Consider the following 23,976-nt stretch of genomic DNA (forward strand, 5'->3'; position numbering starts at 1 on the left):
ATGTGTGATGGTTGTTTTGACTGAAGCATTGTAGGTTCTCTGGTGTCTATTACAACAGAGATTTCCTGAATAAATAAAGTCGAACTTGCTAATAAAAGTTCTTAATATCATGGTTAAACATAGTGATGTATGAGGTGACTGTATTGATAATAGGCCACTGATGACTACGTTTTCATTACCTGTAAATGATTTGACAAGCAACAAGCATTTCTCTCTACTATTCCCTCCTAATTATTTTATTCAAGTTACAGTAAAAATGGTTAAAACCTGTGTAGGTGGTAGCTGTGTGCAAACAGCAGTATGAGTATGAGTGTATCACAAACAGTGTTCAAGTCTCCAGAACATGGTCTGAAGCGAGACGCACACCATCCATCCATTGATCCCAGCAGTGTCTAAACAAAACGGCATCAGTGCAGTCACTCAACATTATGGTAGAAAGAGGTTTAAGTACTTTTTGTTGATCCAAAGTAGTAATGGAGACACTTTCTCTGAGAAAAAAACGATGTCAATTTCCAATTCCGTATTCACCAAACACAGAGTTATTTTCACTTCTGTTGTATAAAGTGGACACAGAAATGTCAGATACTGATGTATCACTGGCAAGCAAAACCCAAACTGTCTGCATAGCTACAGGGGGAATTTGGAAAATAGTTTTTTTTGGTCATTTGATTAAACCAACACTCTAACTTATTTTGACAAGTCAGTCACACTGGCACTAGAAAGACCAAACATCCCATACAAAGAAGGAGACAGGGAGACATGATGAGAGAGACACATGGCCAGACATTCACAGAGGGAGGGATTCCTTCGTGAATGGCCCACGACTAAGAATAACATACTAGACAGTGCCCCATGTGTGTGTTTGCCCCGTGCTAATCTTATCACGGGTGTATTCATCATGAGGCCCAGTCTCTTCACTTCTGGAGAGCGGAACATGGCTGGAGACGAGTGGCTGTGCTGGATGTGGTGATCCATCCCAGAGCGATCACCACCAGCGGGCAGAGTTACACAAGGCGGCTGCAGAGGCTCTGTTTACTTTCTGTCAGTCCACTGTTAAGTGCCACTAAAAAGATGTTTGTTATATCAGCAGAGATAAGAGCACGACAGCGGGGTGACAGATGTGTGCAGAGGAGGTTTAAAGTGTTGATTGATGATGTGTTTTGAAATTTCCATTCATATCACATGCAACTTTTTTTTTTTTAAACTAATACATGTTTTACTTCTTTTCTTTGGTTACAATGATGTATAAGTTACTTTATCCACTAATGGACAGGATACTGAATCTCTCAACTACGTTTGTCTACTTTAAATATCAAATTGCTGACATAAGCAAAAAAAAAAAAAAGCAAGAAAAAAAAGCAAAACAGTGAAAAGCAGAGAGTTAATAATGCACACTGCTGCAAACACCACAAATGCACATCTGTTGTTACTTTGCTACTTTCTGTTCTGCTACTGCCCTTGTAGCCTAGTGGCCAAGTTGACACAACGTTTGGGCTGCATGTCCACAGAGAGGATCCAGACCTGGGCAGATGAGGAACTTTACATCACTTGGATCCTAGAGGAGCACTCTAGATATGTAAAGTACAACTGCCAGTTATTGCTTTGCGCATCTGTTCAGACCAGTGAAGACTCTGAAGGTATACAATGAATGCCAATGCGGTTCTATTCATGCTACAAAAGGTATGCATCGATCACCAGCCCCTCATAACAAGAACAGAAATCTCTACAGAACTCTCATAGGCTGTCCAAAGACTAGCTGTCACTTTATCTTTGTTTTAGGATACAGTAGGTAGTTACAGATTGGGCTGTAACACTTTGTCAATGTAACTATTCCTGAGGTGTGCCAAGCATAGTGGGTCGACAGAGTACAAGATATCTGGAGAATTTACTGTATTTGGACTCAATGGAAAACATGTAAAAATCAAAACACCTCCAAAGACTGGCAGCCACTACTTTAATGACAGCTCTTGTAATAATTAATTGTAAGAGACTGGATGACCCAGAATCTCATTTTACAGTCTCCTATCATAAAAAAACATTTGTTTTAAACATCATTTGTTTTGCGGCACATGTGCAGTCAGCAGTCTAATAGTCTACACAGTCATAAATTTTGGGCTGCATGCGAACGTCAGCAGAGGACCCTCGTGGTCTTGATCATGACAAAATTTCACATCACATGCACCTCTGTGGATCCTTGTGAACAAGCAAACACACACAGTACACAAGGGTCTGCATGATGTAAATTTAGTCATTTCCACAAGTTCACAAGAGTTAGTGAGAAACCCTTTGTGTATGTACGCATGAAACCCAAAGTTTGTGTCAGTGACCACGCTACAAGGACAATACTGTACATGCTCTGCAGTAGTGTGCATGCTCAGTACATAGATACAACCAACTACACGTGTGGAGTCTTCCAAGTAGACGAGGAAAGCAGCAACAACAACGATGTGTCCGTGGGCGTCTGCAGCTGTCTGTGTGCACGTCCGTAAGGGAGTATAATGTAGGCCTGACGCTGGCCTAATCACGTTGGGCATACCATCGCTGATGGGCTGAAGGCACACCTACACTTTAACACTCAAATATTAAAAAGGTAGCTCGGTATTGTGTTACAAGGAGTTCCGTGTCATTTCAGAAGAGTCTAAGATAGCTTTGTGAAGAGAGGGTGCAAATTAAGATAATTTTACGTTCAAAACACTAAATTTATAATTGCACCAGGTGCCCAGCCCTGTATAGATCTAAAAGACATTGTACTAGAACGTTCTGTCCCACAGGGACTTTTTAAAAATGAAAATTGCAGCTACCTGTACAATAGCGAGTTTGGTAGGTATTAAGAAGTCATTTATTGTGTGTGTGTGTGTGTGTGTGTGTGTGTGTGTGTGTGTGTGTGTGTGTGTGCGCGTGCGTGTGTGTGCGCATGTGTGTACCCAGCTGCATTCTCTGCTCTCTTTCTTTCTTTGAGCGCATTTGTTTGCAATGAGCCCATCCACTTATTGACACTTGTCTCCGCTGCCTCTTGCATGACAATCCAGGCAATAAAACCACGAGTGGAACACACACTGTTCAACAGTTACCACAAGAAAAACAAGAGCAAAGAGGATGAGTGTTTACCTTCCCAGGGCATGAAAAGAGGAGGCGAGGGAGGAAGAAAGAAAAAGAAATAAAGACAAGGGCTCATCTCTAACTCCCTGCCGCATGCGACACACTGACACACAAACGCACACACTCATGATCTCGACCACATTTTACTGTCTGCTCGGTATTTTACTTCTATGTGTGAAACTTCATGGTAAAAAAAAAAAGGGGGGGGGGGAGACAAACTGATCAACTGACAGAAAAAGGAAGAAAAAAAAAAGTTAAACTTTTTTTTAAAAAAACATTCTGGTCACATCTGCTTACAGGATTTGCCCTGGTATCCACAGAGACACACACAAAGGACGGCCCATCTGAGATGAGACCAGACACCAGGACATCCTGTTTAGGGGACAATGCCCCCCTCTCTACAGTGCTAAAGTGATAATTCTCCTGCAACAGTGCGGCTGTCACCACCTAGCTTAGCCAGGGCCCAGAGGGGACCACAGGTCTCAGCGCACTGGGATAGCTGGTCAGGAAAGGACTCTTTTCAACACATCCTAGAGTAGAATATCCTTTTGACAAGCATGCTTGTATTTCGTTTGCTAAATATAAAGCAAGGACTGAGTTTCCTTCATCTTCCACTAATAACCTGATAGGAAAATGTGTAGGATGCCACCTTTGCACTTTTAGTAAAGAGATCATCCGAACTGAAACCGAGCTTTCCAGTTGAGTTGCCCTTGAATAAAATTTTTGTCATGCAATTTATGTTTTTAAAGAATCCAGTCATCCAGTCCAGGTAAAAAAAAATAAAAAAAACCTGTTGTGCAATTCAGTGCATTTGTATAGACAGGGATGAAAAGGGAGGAAATGAACTAGTGTAATGTGTGAACACTCCCAAGCTAAATAAATAGTGTTTTTCTTTGTGTTCCTACTCTGTCAACGCTGTACTGTAGCAAAAACACATCTGTCTCAGAACACAAACAGTAAATCTCAGGTCCACATTTCACTCTGTCAGAAACTCTGACGAATGAGAGTCTAATAAAAGGCAAACTTGCATTGACGCATGGAAATCAATATTCAAGATATGCCTCTTTCCTTGGCACTGTTGGCTGACAACACCGACCGGTGTCACAGTGGCTGTAAAAACACATATAATGTCTTTATCCTGCACGATGTAGCGGTGAAATGGGTCAAGAGCTGTTTCTCACAGTCAGCCGACCACAAAACTAAAATGCTGCTTTCACAAACCATGCTCGCGCACACACACACACACACGCACGCACACATGCACACACAAGGAAAGGAAGAGGCTGAAACACACTCCCCCACAAACAACACACGCAGACGATGGCATCCTGAACAGACATATGAGTCACACCACTGTACACCGTCCTCTCAAGTGTCAAACTGGGTACAAGTCGGGGCGTGTGGTGAGACAGCGAGTCTCACACACACACGCACACACACACGCACACACACACACACTTTTGAATGTAATCTTGTGAGCATCATACACTAGGTGGTGATATTGAGCCACCTACTATAATTGTTTTTACTTTTGGAATTCACAATTACATTTACCACAGCAATTACTAAATACTAAAATATCTGTCTCGCATGCTTTTACTTGTGTCATAATCAGTTTGCAACTGAATATTTCTGTTGATTACGCAACATCATTGCTTATGGATTTGCTTGATCCAAAAATGAACCAATTTGTGAAACAGACATATGTCATTACTGAATAATTTGCTTAAAAACTTCACCTCCAACAATCAGAAGGTTCATTTCTTTATCTTTAAGTCTTCTTAAGTCATGTCAGTTTAATTTATAACACCTCAAATCACAAACTTGCCACAAAGAGCTTTACAAAATATACTATCCTCTGTTCTTACATGAAGAAAAATGTCACCTCAGCTGTTGGAAATGTTGTTTTAAAACTCTTAAAAAGTCAGGGGTCTTGACATTATTTCGTCTCCACGGTGCTTCATTTTCACATCCTCTACTTTAGGACACCATTAGTTAAGTATTTACCTCTGAGACTAGTGTGCTGAACTGTGAACCAGAGCAAAAATAGAGCAACAGCTGCAAAAAGCAGCAGGGGGAAAGACCGGGATAACCCCTCGGTAGATAAAAACATAAATAAAATGTGTCCAGAATTGAAGACGGGGCTCCTTCAAGGCCACCTAGGAGTCTGCAGGATGACCCCTGTCAAGAGGACCCTTTACTTTCCCTTGTGGAATCTGCACCAGTGGCAAAGGCTGTAAGCCGCAGGCCTCATGCCATGAAACTGAAGAAGCTGCTGAAAAGCCAAACCTGGCCTCAGAAATACGTTCTGTGGACAAGCGGTGAGGATCAACGGAGCCCACGCGGCACCCCGGACCCTGTGATATTTGATCAGGCTTGACACGTCCTATTGCGTCTGCCCACCCTGCTTCACCTCCTCCGTCTGCACACACCCAACACCTCACACCCGGTCGCAGGGATAAGTGGTCCCTTGCTATAAATACAAAGGCTGGATGGAAGTTCGGAGGGAGCCAAAAAAAAAAAAAGTGCAGGCAGTGGGAGGAGGAAGCAGGCAAAACATAAAAAGTAAACACCTGTTAATGAGGTGTCAAGGAGTCAAATGTGAAGTGACACTAAAGAAAAATGAGCTCATAATCTGTTAACTTAATCTTCAGAGTTGCTGTGTGCATCATTTTCCCCTTTCAAAGCAAACACCTGCAGATGTGTCCATGTTGCTCTTTCCTAAGGTTCACCACCTTTTTTTCTTTTTTCTCTCACATCCCCACCCCTCTAAATCTGTCTGGTTCCTCATCCTTATCCGCCTCTCCCCACCTCCCTCTCTGATTCTCAAGAAAACAGGTGCAAAGAGGAGTGTCGGCACACAGACCGACACATGTGCACACTCCACGCCTGAGGCCGGCTCCAGCCCCGCCTTTCTCCAACCAAAACCTGTAGCCAAAGCATGCAGAACATTTCCTTCTGTCCTAGTAGCTGCAGTGTCTCCAAATCAAGACGGAAATATAACAAGATATCCATGTGAAAGTCAGGGCAGTTGAGCTGTCCCTCAAACAATCCACAAGAGGCAGCAATATTCCTAAACTTGTTTTCATAGTGGAAAAGAACATTCAGAACTCCAAAGTGGCTCTTTGTACTTGAGGTGATCAACTTGCTTTGAATACTAAAAAATTATAGTTTTAAATACAGTAGGAACATAGAATGGTGTTTTGCTTTTGTTCAGTGAAGAGGAACTAACCAGAGAAATCACCTGTTTAATTCTTTGGTTGCAATTAAAAAATTCTTGGCGCTTCCTGCCACATGGGTTGGCTACTACAGGTTAAAAAAATTAAAGAAGGCTCACAATAAAGACACCGCCCTCCTGAGGTTCATCCAGCAGACACTCTATTGTCAAACTGAGCTCTATGACTCATGGAATCCCAGTCAGGGAATTAACTGAATGAAATACTTTTAGAATAAAATGTGTGCAGATATGACACAAAACAGTGATTACATTCATACTGAAGGGCCTGTTGGACTAAAACGTGACACATTCTGGAGTTTGGAGCAGATAATTAGATGTTTCAGGCCTTTATGAAAGATGCAGCACTCACTGCATAGATAGAAAACGCATACAAAAAGCATTAAGTGCTGCCTCAACAAGGCCTAATGCGACAATAGCGATTGAGAATTTGGAGGGAGACTTGATGTTAAAAGTTTGGCGGCAACATTGTGCGCGCGTTCCTCCATTCAGTCGCTAATGAGAATGATAATTTGTGGCTCCTCTGATGACCCCTGCCCCCCCTTCAATAGTGACTTCTCCCGTGGGACGTGATTGCGCAGGTCCCCGAGGGACATCCAGCCCTCTGTAGGAATCCTTTTCATCACCAGAGAGGGATTCCCGCCTGTTTTAAATGGTTGATAATCCAAACTGCCTCGATACTGCAGGTGGGAGCTGCAGCGCAGGAAGCTATAAGTAATATAGACAGCATTACTTTCAGTCACAAACTAACCGCCGACATTATTTGACCTTTCTGTTCTATCTGGTGCCACAATGTGTTCATATTTTTTTATGTAGCTGTTCTAAACTTCATATTTGTCTCGGTCTATGGGCCTGCTCTGTTGAACATAATACAGTTGTTGGGTTCTTCAGTGCACACAGTGTAAATGTGGCGTTTCTTATCTATCTTCTTTCCCAACATACCAGAAGAGACGCAGCAGCAGCTTTGCACTGATTTGCAGTTTACAATATGTTGCCATGAAAATAAGTTGGACTCAGTTGACTTCTCCTGGGAGAGTAGCTCCACTGCTGGAGCCGCGTCTCCCCCACTGTCCTCATGTTTACACCGGACCAGGCGCCCTTCTTGGCGGCCACGCGTGTGTGTGTTCGCCTCCTCACCTCCGCAGAGCGGCTGCACGACCCGGCCTGCCAGCGGGGATTTACTGACTGGCGCTGTGCCCGGCCGCAGGCAGACTAGTTCGCTCGGTTCTCACGACCTCAGCTCCACAAAGGCATCTCTGAACTATTAACTCAGACACGAAGGCAGTACGAACAACCGCAGAACCCACACATGCTGCCAACTGGTGTTTCAGTATGCCTCCTTGCAAGAGGAAGCTGCTCAAGCATCACTGACAGTGAGGTTTCAGTGCGCCATTTACTGTCGGTGTCACCTGCAGGGCACAGACTTTCAGCGGAGTGAAAGCAAGGAGGCAAGTACATGAATTAACATGGCACTCCAACTGTAAATTGAACATTAATATCAAGAGATGTACAAGTAAAAAAAGAAAAGCAACACCCATCACAGTCACGTACGTATGCCAGGATGCTGGAAAAAGAAAAGGCTTTGCTTTAAAAAGAAAAAAAAAACTTTTTTCTTCTTGTGATTTTTACATAAATCCATGTCATATTGACGCTACTGTCTGTATAACCCCTGAAAGTTTCAGAGAGGCCGTATTTGTAGACTGGATATGATGCTTCGTTTTCTAGACAAATTTGCGCACGTCCGCAAAGTATGCAGCCTGAACATTTTGAACTGAAGAACTCGTTAAGATCAGATATTTGTTTATCTTTCATCTCCTTGTGGTCAGAGCAAAGAAAGACTTTAAACCCGTCTTACTTTTGGCCTGTGCCAGCCATGCGCACCCAAAGGCGCGCCGGTAGAGTATTAAATGTTGAGGGGGTCTGACCGGCTGTAACCTAATCCCAAGTAGAGGGGCCCGCTGACTGCAAGTGGCTGACACACGGCTAGCGCCATGCCGCCCGACACGGAAACACTGCCCAGAGTTCCGGACCCCACCAACCGGCGGAAAATAAGTTTACACCCAGGGATGAACAGAACACGGGGGAGAGATAGAGAGAGAGAGAGACCTTTAAGTGCAGAGCTGTGAGAAAAAGGCGCCTAAATAGATGTAGGAGACAGAATGACTATGAAAACTAATCAAGACAGAGAGAGTGTGTGACAGAGACATAAAGTGATCGTTGGGGACTAGATCATATCAAGTTTCACATGATAACTTGCAGCAGGTTTATTTATCTGTTCCGGTTCCCTTACCATGAGAGCAAAGTCTGACAAAGTTTCCTCGTCCCCTCCTTTATTGAGGTGTAGGCCCACTGGGAGTGGAATTGAACAATTGATACACAAAAGAAAGCGAGGATCCTTCCATATTCTCCTTTCACTGAGGCAATCTGTTAGTGACATTAACCCCTGAGCGCATTTCCCAGGCTCATGAATAGGGTTTAAGACTTCTTAAAGCTCCCGCTGCATACAGGATGAGACCCTTTTCAAACTTTTAATTACCTTTATAGCAATAGAAAAATACACTCCCATTGTCCCCTGGACCATTCTCCAAAGGGCCAGATGTAAGGAGCTCCCGCCAAACTGTTGACAAGGTGGCCACTTACAACCTAGTAGATTATTTAATGAAGGAATTCATGTTGGGAACATAATCGATATATTGGATCATTTTGATCTTAGATAAAACTACTGTATCTTTTTTAAAAGCCATATTCTCTGACATATTTCTCAGAGGAACTTCTATGCATTAAATGTGACTTTTACGCATTCAATGTAACTTTTACGCATCAAATGTAACTTTTACGCATCCAATGTAACTTTTACGCACGTCATGAAAAACTGAAGAACGACAGAATAAAGTATAACAAAGCAACAAGGATACGATAGAAACAGGCTGTACACAAGAAATGACTTTATGAAATCTTATTTATTAAAACAATGGGTCACCACCCAACTTCAGCTTTTTCTTTTCAACAGAAATCAACAAAGAATATAAAACACAGCTTTGGTAAAACAATAACACCTCTGTACAAAACTAAACCTTTTCATAAAAAGTACTTCATAACAAAAATTTCCTATAAATCTTCCATCTGCATGTTTACCACCGACATCCAAATGTTGGAATCAACAATAAATTATTAAAAAAAACAAAAACAAATCATGAGCCATTTAAGGCAACTTCTGTTCCATAAAACGAAACAACAAGAACTACTGGGGGGGCATTCAGTGGTTAGAGTTACCATCCCGTAGCGGAAAAGTCACAGGTTCAACTCCCGCAACAGTTGTGTGTGCAGTCAGTTAAAAGTCTAAACTGGAAAAATAATGCAAACTGGTTTCACATGAGTCTCTGGGCCACGTAAACTACCAAGGCCGCCACACAGGCTCGCTGCTCTCGGAGCCAGTGCTGACCCCCACCGGGCTGACGGCCTGGGACCCCCCGGAGAAGGACGTCATGCCGTGGACTGGAGATGCTGCAGTCGGTGCTGAGCTGCCGTGAACCGGACTGGCGTTAACCGCGACAGGCACTCCTGCGTTTGCGTAAAGGGGGATGACAGGGGCTGTGGCGGAGGCAAAGGCCGGGTTGGGGATCAAAAAAGCGAACTGTCCATCGGTCGCGGGCACCAGCTGGAACCCACCGAAGACTTTAGGGGAGACTGCCTCGGCAGGACTGAGCTTGGAGCCCATAGCTGCTCCGCTGATGGGCAGAGTGGATGGGAGCTGCACATGGAGCGGCTGGGCCAGGTGCGCCTGCTGGGACGGGGCCTGCTGCGGGTAGTTCATGGACATCATCTGGCTCATGCAGCTGGACAGGTGGTTGAGGAGCCTCGACCTCACCTCCGTGTTCACCCCCTCGGAGGTGGACAGGAAGCGGGTGACCTCGTTCATGCACTCGTTGAATCCGGCTCTGTATTTGCTCAGGACTGTGGCATCCGCTGAGAGCGCTGCTGGCAGAGAGAAAGAAAGAAAGGCGATGAATATCTGTGACAAATCTGAGGCCTTGAGACTCTTTCTGCAAAGTCTTGACTTCAGAATGTCCTGTTTGATAAGATAAACTTACCGCTCATCTGTACGCGCTGCAGGTTCCTCAAGTGCTTCACTGTCATCTCCAGGATGTCTGCTTTTTCCAACTTGGAGTGTCTGGAGCTCTGCAAGAAGAAGCATAAAAAGTTGAGTCTATGTTTAAGGCACATTTGAAACGAGATAACCATGTGTTGAGAATAAAGTCTTGATTTCAAGAGATCAAAATTTGCTTCAACTTACATCTTTTTTCAGCGCGTCCAGGATGAGCGTCTTGAGCTGTCCAAGGCTTTCGTTTATTCTCGCTCTTCTGCGTTTTTCCATGATCGGTTTGGACGACTGCAAAGAATAAAACAATTCCACATTAGTACACTGTTTACCATTCACAGGTATGGACTTGCACGGTGCGTAACAGCTGAATGGCAAACTTTTAAAACAAAACTTCCTCAAACAATTTTTAAAAAAGAAGAAAAAAAAGTAATATTCCTTACTTTTCTGTGCTCGCTGGCATTTTTCGGTTTGTCCGGTGTATGAGATCCGTTTGCAGGAGCCCCGGCAATCGGAGATGCCGTCTGCTTTTCCATCGTGTCAGCTGGCATTATTGATCACACCGGGTAAAACGCGTAAAGAAGTAAATCCTCTGTGGAAGCGAAGTGGAAATGGTATTGGAAAAAAAATAAAAAGTCACTCGGAGCCTCTGCAGATCATACACGATCTGAGTATCCCTCCGTTGTAGTTTGTGCCGCTTGTGATCACTGCGCTGTCATGTGATGAGTGCGGAGCGTGCGGTGCGCCGTGCGCGGAGCGACTCTCCACTTCTGCCGCCGACACACGCCGCCGCGCTACTTATAGACGGCTCGCGTGCTCCCAGTTCGTGTGAAACCCTCTCTGCATTCTTTCCCACACTCGCCTCAACCAATCGCAGAGAGGACTCACCCATTGGGCGCGGGGCAGACCGCTGATTGGACAACACCCCCGCGGGCCGTCAGTCACGCGCTGCTCAATCAGCCCTGCAGGGACAAACAACAAAGCGGAGCGAGCAGCCGCGGCCGGGCCGGACCGTGAGGTGATAAGGGGGGAATGCGCTGGATGTTTGCTTCCAACTTTGCTCCTTGCTCGTGAAAAATGTTGTGTGTATGTGTGTGTGCGCGTTTGTAGTGTGCATGCAGGGTCTATGTATTGATTTTTACAGCGCAAGACAGCAGCCAAACTCTGACAGTTTGTTGTTTATGTTGAGAAATCAGTGCATTCAATAACATTTGTGATTGCATTGTTTTCTGGGTGCATTTTGGTTCATGCGTAAAAGTGTGCCAATGGTGCGTAAATACCGTATCCAAAATGTTACAGAGTACATACATTCATATATTTATATGATATTTCCCCCCTCCCTATGCTTGAAAACAAATAAAGCCTTTATCTATTTTAAGCCTCCTCTCTGCCTCCAAGGAGAAGACATCTGTAATGGCACGCGAGGCGGTTTGCAGCAGCACGCACCGAGCCAATGGCGTGCGGCCACTTTATGCAAATACAGCAAAGCGCGCTCCGATTGGCTGCGCGAACAGCTCGGTGTCAATCATTCCGGCGCGGGAGCAGCTCAAAGGGGGCTGGTGGAGGAAGAGGAGGAGGAGGAGGAAGAAGAGGAGGAGGAGGGCACATCTGTCCGCGTGCCATTCGCGCACAGTCTCCTCCGGTCTACGCCTGAGCACGTGCCAAAACTTGCAGATTACAGCTTGCAGACCGAGGAGCGTTTAATGTCAGGGCTGGTGATGTGGAAGCATTACGTTTATCGAGAATAGAATAGAATAGAATAGAACAGATCCAATCTGGAGAACAATTAGGCTCCTTGAGTTTCAGTGCACCATCTAGTTCCCCTAAATGAGATGCTGTGCTTCTCTGGTAATCATATATCCAAACCGAAAGGAAATCATTAGTTAAGGAAAACCCCAGCAGTATCCAGTCACTTCAGATGAAAGAATACCACAAAAATAGAAAAGAAAAATGAAGGCAAGAACAGACTCTAACCTTAAGAAAAGATATGCAGGTATTGCATGTATACGTGTCCATCAAAAGGCACAACTCTAACATTTGATTTTCTGCACCTCTTTTCCGTCACACTAATGTGGATGTGCTTTTTTAAGCAGTGCGTAAGGAGAAGGGCGCCATCTAGTGACTCATTTGTAAAAGTTAACCAACTTAACATGGATTCAAGGATGTTTAACAATCATGCAAACTAATGTAATATAATATATAGATCAATGCATGTATTCAAGGTTACAGTTTTTATACATAAATTCAGTGCTAAGCTATGGTTTCAATGTAGTGATACAACAGAATTCTATTTTTTATGGATGCTTAAGATAAGATGTAGACTCTCCTGTGGTCATCTTTGCTCTGCAGTTACTTTCCTTATTCACTGCTTCTTATTTTCTCCAAGGAATTCCCAAGTTGGTCCTACAATCTGTTTTTGGTGCATAAACAAAGTATAAGATATAATTAATAATAACTCTCTGTATAAAGAAGGAAAAAACATCTTGATGCTCACGTTCCTGAGATGACCACAGGGTGGCACATCTCAGCCCAAATGAATGAGTAAAACTGGCATTAAAGCAATGTTTACAACAATGAAATGGATTAAATGCAAAACTACATTGTCTTACATTCCTCTTAAGGATGTAATCAGTGTATATTTTACATTGTTTTTAAATGTATTTTTGACGATAAATTCAGAGAAGTAAAGAAAACCAATAAAACAATAAACAGTATTTTATGAAGCATATGATTCATATTACAAAAAGAAATGTGTGGTTTCAATGTTAATTTATATTGTATGTCCCTCAAAAAGAAAAAAAATGTTTTAAGTGCAATATATGTTTACATGCATGTAATTTATATGAATATATTATTAAAACATGCACACACTTACATATGCACTGTACATCTGCAGTAAGTATGTTTTAAAACTGTCTCCACTTGTAGAATTTTTGGTGGTGGAATGTAACTAAATACTTTTACTCAAATAATGTACATCAGTAGGCCTACAAATTTGAAGTATTTGTTCTTTAGTTGAATATTTTCTTTTCAAAACTCGTTATACTTCCAAATCACTGCATCTCGGAGGAAATGGTCTTACTTTACATTTTTCTGACAGCTTTGGGTACATCACATATTAAAACTTTTGCACAAAAAAAATATGCATTTAGGAGTTTTACTTTTGAAATTTTAAGTTTTTTGTGTTTTTACTTAAGTAACATTTTCAGCACGGGACCTTTACTTTGTAACAGAGTACTCGTGAATGTCTAAAACTATATTACCAGCTATTTTAGAAACATGAATGTGATCGTGCATACCATTTTAATCATGGAGTGGTCTATGTTTAACTGAAACAGAATATAAAGTTTTGAAAATTTTATGAAATTCAAACCATTCTTTTTAAAATAGAGGAATAAGTGTTTGTTGTTCCAGCACACAGCATTGCTACAAGAGAAAGGACTTCCTGAAACAACCAAATATGCACTACATTAGATATGGTGGGACTTGATAATGGATTGACTAACAGTGGGGCCACCGAAAAGAAACTACAAGTAAGTCAAACATCTGTGAAGCATGGAGTTAATGAGTTTGTTGATGCTGCTTGTGAAAAGTTGTCCCACTCTTCTGCAAGGACTTGATAAAGTCGCTGGACATTTTAGGAGGAGAGGACCACGTTTTCAGACACATCCATCCACAGCATTATGTGACAGATTGTTGTACCGTGTTGTCTGAAACAAACTTCATAGACAATGAATGGTGGACATTCAAGCGTCTGACTACGGCTCTGACTGACGCACCGGCATCCAGCAGCCAACAGCCTGTTCTCATCTTTCTCTTGTCATCTGTGGCATCGTGCCATTTGAATAAAGTTGCATTTTAAGGTGGACTTTTATAACCACTGGTCAGAGGGAGTGTCTGTATGCTGGTCACACTGTCTGATCATTGTCCTTTAAACAAAAACACACCTGACCAGCCTGTGGATTAACTCAAGGGTCCAGAATTTGTCACCATTTGAACAGCTCAGAAAGCTTCTGTGCAGAGTTGGCAATTTTTTTCTACCAGAATAATAGAAATGAGATTTGTACCTTTTTCTATAGGACAGAAAAGAAACCATTTGGGTTTAGACTTTGGTGCAGTGTATGTGTATAATTTACAATGTAGTTTGTATGTGTATTTTTGTCATTATAAGGTCTTTCTAATACAACAAGGTGTTTTTGGAGCTACAACCTGCATTAATACCATAATTCACTGTCATAACAAGCAGCGGCCTACCAGTGAGTCATTAATTACAAAAATTGTAAGACAGTTTAGAAACAGGTCAAATATGTTGGGGTGAATATTGTCAAAAATTAAATAAAATGACGCAGGAGACTTCTAAAATATTTCCATTTGATCGGTTTGGTTTTGACAGGAGGACTGAAAAAGTCTGTGTTGAGTACTTCTCTCATCAGTTAATGAAGAGTTTGAGCAAGTTCATACTGTCAGACAGTGAGGAATAAGATGATTTAAATGGATACTTATTGGGAAACAAAATCTGAAAAACTGTATTTCAAGGCGCTAAACTAGTTTCAAGTCACTGCAAAATGATTGACATAAAGCTATAAGTAACTAGTGGAGTGCCATAAGTAACTAATGTGGAGTTTATTGTAGTTACTGGGCTCCAGCATTCACAAACACTAATATATAAACTAATACGGATTTAAAAAAAAAAAAGAAAAAGTAACATTTAAAGCTGCAGAAATCAGTGCAAAACACGGATAATGCAGCAGTTGCAAGTAAACCTTCATGATTCTGTAGCTGCGAAATAAATGAAAGCAGCAGATTTCCTCGTTGAGTCAGTGGGCCTATAGCAACAATAGGAGCATTACAAGTTCTAAGGAGGCGAAGATGTCATAGTAATCTTAAAACTGATGACAAAGTCTGTGATCCTCTCCTGGCCCACAGTGTATTGCAACAGACCAAATGTAATAAAACTTTGCTAAGCCCTGCATCAATCCAGTCTATAGCGGAGTATCAGTCATTGTTCAGTGGCTCATGTCCCCCCATGGGTGAGCTCTGCTGAGGCATGCCGGACACTTGTTTACCCAGGATCCAGAGTCTCAAGGGCCAGCTGTGTGTGCTTGGGTTCACATCGCCTTTATTTGCTTTCGGATCGGCCCAAATGAAGCAGATCTAATTCTACAGAAGTCCACACAGATTACACAACCGCTCCCCACAGCAGTGGAGTTAATGGGATTTCGGTTTAATAATTCTGTATAGGTGGAGTAGCACCTGTTGAATCTGATCTGAAGTCAGAACAGGCCTGACAACTATTTCAAACCCTATCCATCAATAATTCCCCCCTCTTCACTCCTGCATTTCAAAGATCTGGACTCAGACAACAAAGAAAGCAAGAATTCCTCTTCAGCTGAAAGAAACTTTTTGTGCAGCTCCATCATTAAAGCATCATTAAAGCTGATGCCGACGTCGCTGGCCTGAGGAATGCAGAGAACACAAGATGACGTTTTTTAATAGACGATCAACATTCGCCAGACAAGAGCCCAAAGCTCTTACTTTTTGACTTAGCTTCATGAGGTGGAGGTCTGTAGGAGGAGATGTCGGGGAAGATGAAAGTGGCCAAACGGAGGGAGAAGCTGTGTTTGCAGATTTAGCAGAGTTCAGTCTGTTGTCCGGATTCGCTGAATGCTCAGCAGCTCCTTTTGACTGCTGCCTGCTTAATTTGTTGTTGTACAATGAGTCCGTGCACTTCTCCAAATCCACGCACAGAATGCCGAAGGAGAGTCAATTATATCTGTATTAGCTGGTGTTGCCTGGACAATCCCTTTATACACACTCCCCAATCAAGTGCTGGTAGATGTGTTTACCTCAATGAAGGCCCAACACTGAGCAGCTACGACGCCTGGTCAGGTGGCCTTTGCTTAGTTTCAGATGCTGCAGCCTTTGTGGTAACAAAACAGGATGCTGCTACAACTGTCGCTTTGTGCACTGAACAAAAATCTAGAGGCAGCATGCAACTACTGTTATCTGATTTTGGCTAGAGTTAATGCACACGTTAGTCAGGAGCGGCTTTAAAGGACAATGATCAGATAGTGTGACCAGCACACAGACACTCCCTTTGATCAGTCACTATAAAAGGTGACCTTAAAACGCAACTTAATTCAAATGACACGATGCCACAGATGGCAAGAGAAAGACAAGAACGGCCTGTTTGCATGCCGGATGCTGGTGTTGTCAGTTAGGCCTGTAGTCTGGCACGTGAATGTCCACATTTGTTGTCCAAGAAATCCTTTCAGACAGCACGGTACTACAGGAGGTCATGATGCTCTATAAGTCATACTACATGATCCTGTCGCCTATAATGTCCACCAACTTCACAGAGCCCTTCAGAAAGCCTCATTAACTCGGTTAACAGCTGTAAGGTCTGTATAAATGTGTTCATATATAGATAATATGATCAGTATGAACAGTGTATGTAAGTATGGATGGTATATGAAAGTCCAAGATGTATAAATAATATATATAGTATCAGCAGTATGACACAGTATCATCAGAATGGACTGTATGACCAGAGTGGTATGAATATGTTCGGTATTTAAATAGAATAAGCTGAAGATGTAGTACTTTATGTTGTTTTGAGATGTGAGATGACTGTTGTTGTAAATATGCGCTATACAAATAAAATTGAATTGAATTGAATTGAATTTTATGATATCCGGTGTGTTGCAGAGATGACGTGCGGTGGAACAACGAATGCTTATTCCTCTGTGTTAAAAATATTACATACAGCACGTTTAATCTTTATTCATCATTAAAAAGCATTAAAATTTGAGTGTGCACAAGATTTTCAATGTTATCTTGCTTTTTGTATGACACAGAGTACATTCACTCAAGTGCTGTGCCTAAATACAAATTTGGGATGAGATAAGACAGCTTTCTTATTCCTGATGTAAATTGTTTTGCCAGATATGGCTCAGAAAACAAAATGACCCAACCTGAGAAATGCAGTAAAATAATAAGGTACTAAGGTAATGTAAGGTAAAGCGTGTTTGGATTTTATACTCCTCATGCTTCTACTTGATACTTCGGAGGGAAATATTGTACCTTTTGCTGGATTACAGCGTTAATTACTCGTTACTTTAAAGATGAACAGTGCACATGTGGATCTCTCCCTCAGGCATCACCTCAGTGCGTCTTGTTTTAAGCTTGCAGTGCTCGTCCGAGTTGTTTCCGTGTATTATACACAACTGAGCGCCTGTATTGGTGTAAACATTAAGCCTTTAAATATTTTGCAATCCACACCTCCCTCCTCATTCTCTGTGTTTGTTTATACCCACTTGGGAAGCCTTTTTCGCCACTGTTTTGCCACAGCTTTATTAAATTTAATTACTATTTCATGTTCCGTATTGTGTTTAACGTTTAATTTCCCAACATTAAAGTGTAAATACTAATTTCAATGTAAAATTCTGCTGGCTCTGAGTCATTAATCTAAAACTAATACTGGGATTAACCTATAAACACTCATCATGTGTAAGCTTTTATTTTCATGTAGAACTCCCCACAGGTCACTTAAAATCCCAAAATTTTAGATTATACATGAGCTCAGCGTCCTCAGTGGCCTCACATGGGTAATGTTTCTGCACTGAATGCTTTTATTTTTCATGAGTGCATTTCACTAATATTGTCTTTTAACTAAGTAGCACTTTTAATGCAGGACTTAAACTTACATTGCAATGTGTTTTAAGTTTTTACAATTGCTACTTAAGCATCAGCGTTGACGCAAAGTGAATCTAGATACACGATGATGATGGTCAGGACACAATCATCTGAAGCTCTGTTTCCAAACCAGAGGTGACAGCAGGACTTCAAAGGTCCTGTTAGCACCAGTTAGTGCTGCGAGGTTTCTGAAACAAATAAAAGCCAGAATCCCAACACCAGCAGATCTAAGCTCCTGAGTGAAAGGACACCTGCAGCTGCTGCATTCACAACACACTCTGAGCAGAGGGATTTGCAGAACACCTAAAAAACACAGGGCTGGTGCTTCATTATAGAGTGTGATTAAAGTAAATATTGAAGAATTAAGGTTAACACGCGCCTGTGCAAAAATATGCGCTCTTTTTTTGGCAAACAATCTGAAGGGACTTGCCGCTGCCAAGGCGAGATATTTCATGTGCATTGTTGCTGGGGATTTCTTAAATCTGGGAGTGGCCAGATGTAATAAAAACATTTTTTTTTTACACCCATCAATTGTGCTGGCATTAAAACAGCTATTTTCCTGTTCAATTATTCCGTGTTTGATGTATTACCAGAACTGCAGGGTGCTTTTTAAGAAGTCAGAATCTGAATAAATTACTATGAATTTGGAAATATTTCTCATGGCATTACAGGGATGGATGCATTCAGTGAAAGGCTTCAAAAGCTGCATGTTTGCACCACAAACGTGAGGGAAAGTGGTATTTTTCATGGACTTTCATTTTATTCTTCCTTAATCTCATTACTTCCTTAGCTGTTTTCATACCTGCAGGAGGAGGAAAAAAAAACCCTGAGATCAATTATATTTGCCTCACTTTTCAAGCAGCTTGTTGTCATTTTGCCATCTGCAGACCAGCATGTCCAGTACAATGTGGTGCATTCACTGAGCCTCTGTGGCTTTCTGAACAGAGAGAGACCCTTTTCTCTTGCTTCTCGCCCCGATTCAAGGCTTTCTTCTCCCTTTTAAGTGGGCTGTTGATGAGGTTAGTCTAATCAGATTAAGTCAACTCACATTGGTCTCTGCAGTTTGTTTTCCTTCCAAAGGCGTCCTGACATCTCCTATACTTTTTCTTTATCCTCCTCTTTGCACTTTTCATCCAGGCTTCCACCCAAAAAAAAGCCTTTCAGCAGAGGTCCCAATGGACTCCTTTATAAACAGCAGTTCCCCAATGATATAGGTTATTTAGAATGGGTCACTAGGCTGCAATACATGGGAAAGGCCTTTAAAGTTGTGCAGTGACGCATTTGGACATTTCCACTGGTGTCTGTGTGAATGCCCGAGATTAGGTAAACACAAAGCACTAAATCGAATTTTGGAAATTGCTGGAACCTTTAATTTGATTCCTAAATAAATGTTTGAGAGATGTTTTGTAAACTACAAGGCTAATGCAATCTCCACTTTTATCTAGTTGCTCGGATGAGAGTAGTGTTTTCATGGCTAACTTGTTAAGTAGTTTTTAAGTGAAATAAATACGATTTTAGCGTTTACATTTCACACGACGTGTCTGTTGGCTCTCTAAGAAAACCCTAATGCTGCTACATTTTTACTGTCAAACGAAGTGACACAGAGCTGAAGGCACGTTTTCTGCTCCCAGTGAACAAAGTTTTATTAGTAAAATGCAGAAAACAGGAAATTAAGTTACAGTAAATTATCTAGATTTGCTTCCTGAGAGTTTTATTACGTTGTCTTGGAATTAACTGCTGTTATGAAATTAAATAGTCGTGTAGTTAAGATACTAATTTTGATTGTCAACAGCAATGCACACAGTAAAATAATTCATTCTTAATATGTATTTCCTAATAAAGATCTTCATATAATCCAATTTTAAACAACTGGAGGGAATCAGTAAAGGAGACAAAAGTTGAGAAAACTCTTACGTTGAAATCTTTTTTTTTTTTTTTTTTGTTCCCTCAAAATTTGATTTGATTGATTTGCACAGACACCCAGTTAAGAATATACCCCCCACCTGTATCTGTAAAATCTCTGAAGTCGTCCTCAGCCGAGTGCCGTAACTTGATTCCCCCACTAATAACAGGCTTACAAAGACAATGAGCACAATGAGTACAGAGGAGGTCTTTTCAGATGACTTCAGAGCCCCCCCTTAGAAAAGACATGGCAGCCCACTGACTGAATGGGGGGAGCTGTAGAACCATTTCAAGCTAATGGATCTGAGAGACTGTCCACATAATTACATTACAGCATTTCAGCAGGCCTTTGAGCTCCACACTTGCAGCTTGGGGACACCACAGCACTTTCATTCATAGCTGCACAGTGGAATGTGCTATGACAGATATGGGCCTTTTGGGCACTCTGGAACAAGGTTGCGCTCCATGGGACTGGCAACCCCCTCATCCCTCTGCATACAAGGTCTTGGATTTAAAACAGAGGGTGGGTAGTGAAAGACAAAGGATCAAACGTGCAGGGCAAAGAAAATTAAAAAATCGACTTAGTGTCAAAGAAATGCTGCTGGAGTGCAACAATGTGCAAATATGCGCCGTTAACCTTGATTTGTCCTGTTCTTTATTCTTACTGGCTTGTTTTGCACGCGACATACAGCAGATTTTGAGCTTTATGATACGAGATCGTCCAAATAAAGCAAAACGAGCAAATATATAGTTTTGCACTTAAGTTAGGCTTGCACAGCTCTAAGTCATAAATATTAGGGATGCGTCTGTCTTTTATGGTTTGGTCTTTGTTGAAATGAACTTTTTAAAATGTATTTTTGCTACCTATTGAGCCGAAACTACATCTACAAATCTTTTTAAAGAAAAGTGCGTCATCAAAATTCCTTTTCCTTCATACTAAATGTCGGTGTAATCGCAAACAACCGAAAAACACGCAGTAAAATCAGGTAGAAAATCAGCTTTTTTTCTCTCTTTTGCCTCAAATTGAGCTTGTGTCTAATCCATTCCAGCCAAATCAAACACATCCAAAAAGGAGAACAGGATTTTTCACAGGCTGTGGTGAATGCCGCTGAATAAGTCAAACAGACAAACACAATGTAGAAAAAGGAGCGTTTGTTGCTGCATTAACATACTGACACCTCAGCCAGTTTTGATTTACAAAGAACCCTTCCAAGCCTTCATTGGCCAAATCATTGAAATTTAGACTGATGTTTTCTTAATTTGTGACCAAGCAAAAGCCTGATTTCCACACAAAAGTCACAGTCAATCTCAGGCCTACGGACTGAGTGGAAAATTTCTCAAACTAATATAACACAAAGCACCAATTTTGAGATTTCCCCTCTTGATTATATACCATATTAAAAGGCACCATTGATCTTTTTGTTCACTTTTGTTGGTTGAAGAAATCCTTGGCTTTCTAGTTTATCTTCCCCCCCAAAAAATGACTGCTTTTATGGAGGAACGAAATCAATGCAAATTAATCCTTTATTCATTTCCCTGTGAATAATTCAAGTCTTTGCACTTTTGTTCGGGGCCCGTGAGCTAAACAAAATCATAAGAAAGGTGGGGAATGTGGACGTTTATTGGCCAGTGGAAAAGAGAGATGACCCTGCTCGCGGGTGACAAAGACTCCTTTATGGCGTTGGTGTGAACCCATGAAACAGGGGTATTCCACTCTGACTGACCAGCACCACGGGAGATCCAACACGTGCAGAAATGGAGCCCCAGTAAAACCAACTCTTTTTACACACATAAAGGAGGTTAGAGAACCAGAGGGGAAAAAAAGCCATAATCTTTGCCCATTCTCGAGTGCTCATTCTGAGGGACGACCAGAGGCAGACTGTCTCTGACACTGACGGATTTATTAACAATTTTTCATCATCATTTAAGGAGTGTTTTAAAAATGGGCTCAGTTCTTTTCATTAGAGAACTACTTTCATATCCCTATGCTTGGACACTTCACAGTCTTGGGGTGTCCTACTGCCTCATATGTGGGGTAAAAAGATATAATTGGGCTAAAAGAAAGTTTGCTATTCTCACCTCGTTGTAACTCTACTGCCCAATTTGCAGACATCCCTGCTCTGCTCTTCTTGTCTTCTTGGGGGTACTAAGGATGGGCGAAATCACTTCTGGTTTGGGACACAGTTTGACTCATTTCACCTAAAATATCAATCCTGATGCATTCATCAACTCAGTGGTTTAGTTCCAACAGGTGATGTGTCTGAGTCTCTTGTTCACTCTTCCACTCAAGAACTCAGTCATTTGGCATCTCCCATCTCTGACTCAAACACTATTGTGGGCATGTATGTTCACTTCTAGATTTCCAGGTATTCATATACTCCCTTACAGCTCGATCAGGCCAATGAACGCCTTTTAAGTCACATGTCTGATGGGATAAGCAGAAAAAAGAAAAAAAAAAAAGTCTATGTAGAGAAGTGAGTGTGGGTGTACAGATCCTATAAAAGATTTGTGCCCCATAAAGAAATCGTTTGCAAACCTCCCACCGCTGGGGCTATCAGCCCAAAACAACATCAGCTATTAGACCGGAGTGGAACAGAATTCCTCTGTTGTCGCTGCACAGCATACAGTGAAATCAGCGCAATCACAAAATCAAACTACTTTTTTAAAAAGCACAGTAGGAGATGTGCAAAAATGAAATATAAAAACCTAGTAGAAAAACCATCTATACAAGTGTATCTGTGAAACCAGTGGGATAGCTTGTTTTTGTAAGAATAGCTGGTTTGGTGTATTAAGAACTATAAAAACTGTAGAATAACTGATGTTGTATTTATGGATATTGCACATCGCTGAACATATATGAAAAAAGTAAGGCTTAAAATAGTGCAAATATTACATAGAAGGTATGTAAACATGTGTAGGATTAGTAAATAAATACAAGGTGCATAAGGGGAGAAGGTGTACGAGGTTGTAGGTGCAAAAGTTTCCAGATTCTGTAAATGTTACTGTGAGCAAATTAACAGTGAGTAGATTAAAATAAATTGAGTTGAGTTGCTATTAGGCACTCAGGTCCAGACAGTTAGCTGGCAGGTACTTGCATAACGCACCTGAATCACTGACCAAACCATCAAACACTGACTTGCATTGAGGCTGCTGCTTCAGATTTTGTCAAGAAAGAACAATGTGTAGAATGTATTACATGACAGCTGTAGTTCTGCTGCGCTGATTTCCTTTCTTTTAATTTTAAACTGACCATTTTTAGTCTGATAAGTCTTGACAGTCAAGTTCAGTTGTCAGACCACCACAAGTGTTCATTCTCGATCAGTCTTGGTGTCATTGTTGAGCAAGCTTGTTTTTTTTCGATAACATTTTATGGTAATATAAACCATTAAGGTTTTGCATGATGTGGTTCTACAGTAACTTGAAACTTTCATTCTTTATCACAATTAATTGTTTTATTTCATTTTATTAGAAACCTAATCATCAGCAGTCGTTACGGTAATTTGTATTTGACAAATAAAGAAAATATTAATGATAATAATAAACACATTTTCCCCTGTGACTGTAATGAATGTCAGTTTGAATTGGGTTAAACTGCTGCTAATGGAGATCTGACTGGAACAGAGCTCAACACAGCATGAGCTTGAATTCAATCTTGTCCTAAAACCCATTTTTACAAAACAGCAAAGGCAGGACACTGACTAATTGCACAAAAATCACTTTCCCTCATGGATGCTGACTTCGCAAGACACTGGTGGAGAACCGATCCTCGACTTGATCCTTTACATGGCACTTCTTTGCTGAGGCTGAGCTCAGCACATTCCAGCACAAGGCCAGAGGTCAAACAAAGAACGCAGACTGCCAGGACAAGTTGATGGAAGTTTTGTTTTCATGTTCAGACTTAAACGGCAAAGAAAACCATTGTGTGCGTCGGTCATTGTTAAAGTCA

At 41.5% G+C, this 23,976-nt stretch overlaps 1 protein-coding gene across 2 annotated transcripts; it reads right to left on the bottom strand.

The window, feature by feature from the left end:
* Positions 1-9,275: 9,275 nt before the first annotated feature.
* On the bottom strand, positions 9,276-11,198 carry her9 (hairy-related 9). 2 transcript variants are annotated; one of them, XM_008291031.1, is made up of 4 exons: positions 10,877-11,198; positions 10,629-10,724; positions 10,426-10,513; positions 9,276-10,309 (listed from the first exon to the last, which is right to left on the bottom strand). In XM_008291031.1, exons 1-4 carry the CDS (start codon positions 10,982-10,984, stop codon positions 9,729-9,731), a joined length of 873 nt encoding a protein of 290 aa, XP_008289253.1. In that variant the 5' UTR covers positions 10,985-11,198; the 3' UTR covers positions 9,276-9,728. The 2 variants fall into 2 exon arrangements, with proteins under 2 accessions (XP_008289253.1, XP_008289252.1); XM_008291030.1 differs by having other exon boundaries at positions 9,276-10,312.
* Between the last annotated feature and the right edge of the window lie 12,778 nt (positions 11,199-23,976).

This window comes from Stegastes partitus, unplaced genomic scaffold (genome assembly GCF_000690725.1).
Source record: "Stegastes partitus isolate 25-593 unplaced genomic scaffold, Stegastes_partitus-1.0.2 Scaffold710, whole genome shotgun sequence".
Classification (NCBI taxonomy): domain Eukaryota; kingdom Metazoa; phylum Chordata; class Actinopteri; family Pomacentridae; genus Stegastes; species Stegastes partitus.

Bases quoted from the DNA above. Each gene is read 5' to 3' on its own strand.
- her9 (XM_008291030.1), bottom strand. From the start codon at position 10,984: ATGCCAGCTGACACGATGGAAAAGCAGACGGCATCTCCGATTGCCGGG. The intron at 10,725-10,876 runs GTAAGGAATATT...TATTCTTTGCAG, and splicing joins ATGCCAGCGAGCACAGAAAA to TCGTCCAAACCGATCATGGA. The intron at 10,313-10,425 runs GTAAGTTTATCT...TCTCTCTGCCAG, and splicing joins GCAGCGCGTACAGATGAGCG to CAGCGCTCTCAGCGGATGCC.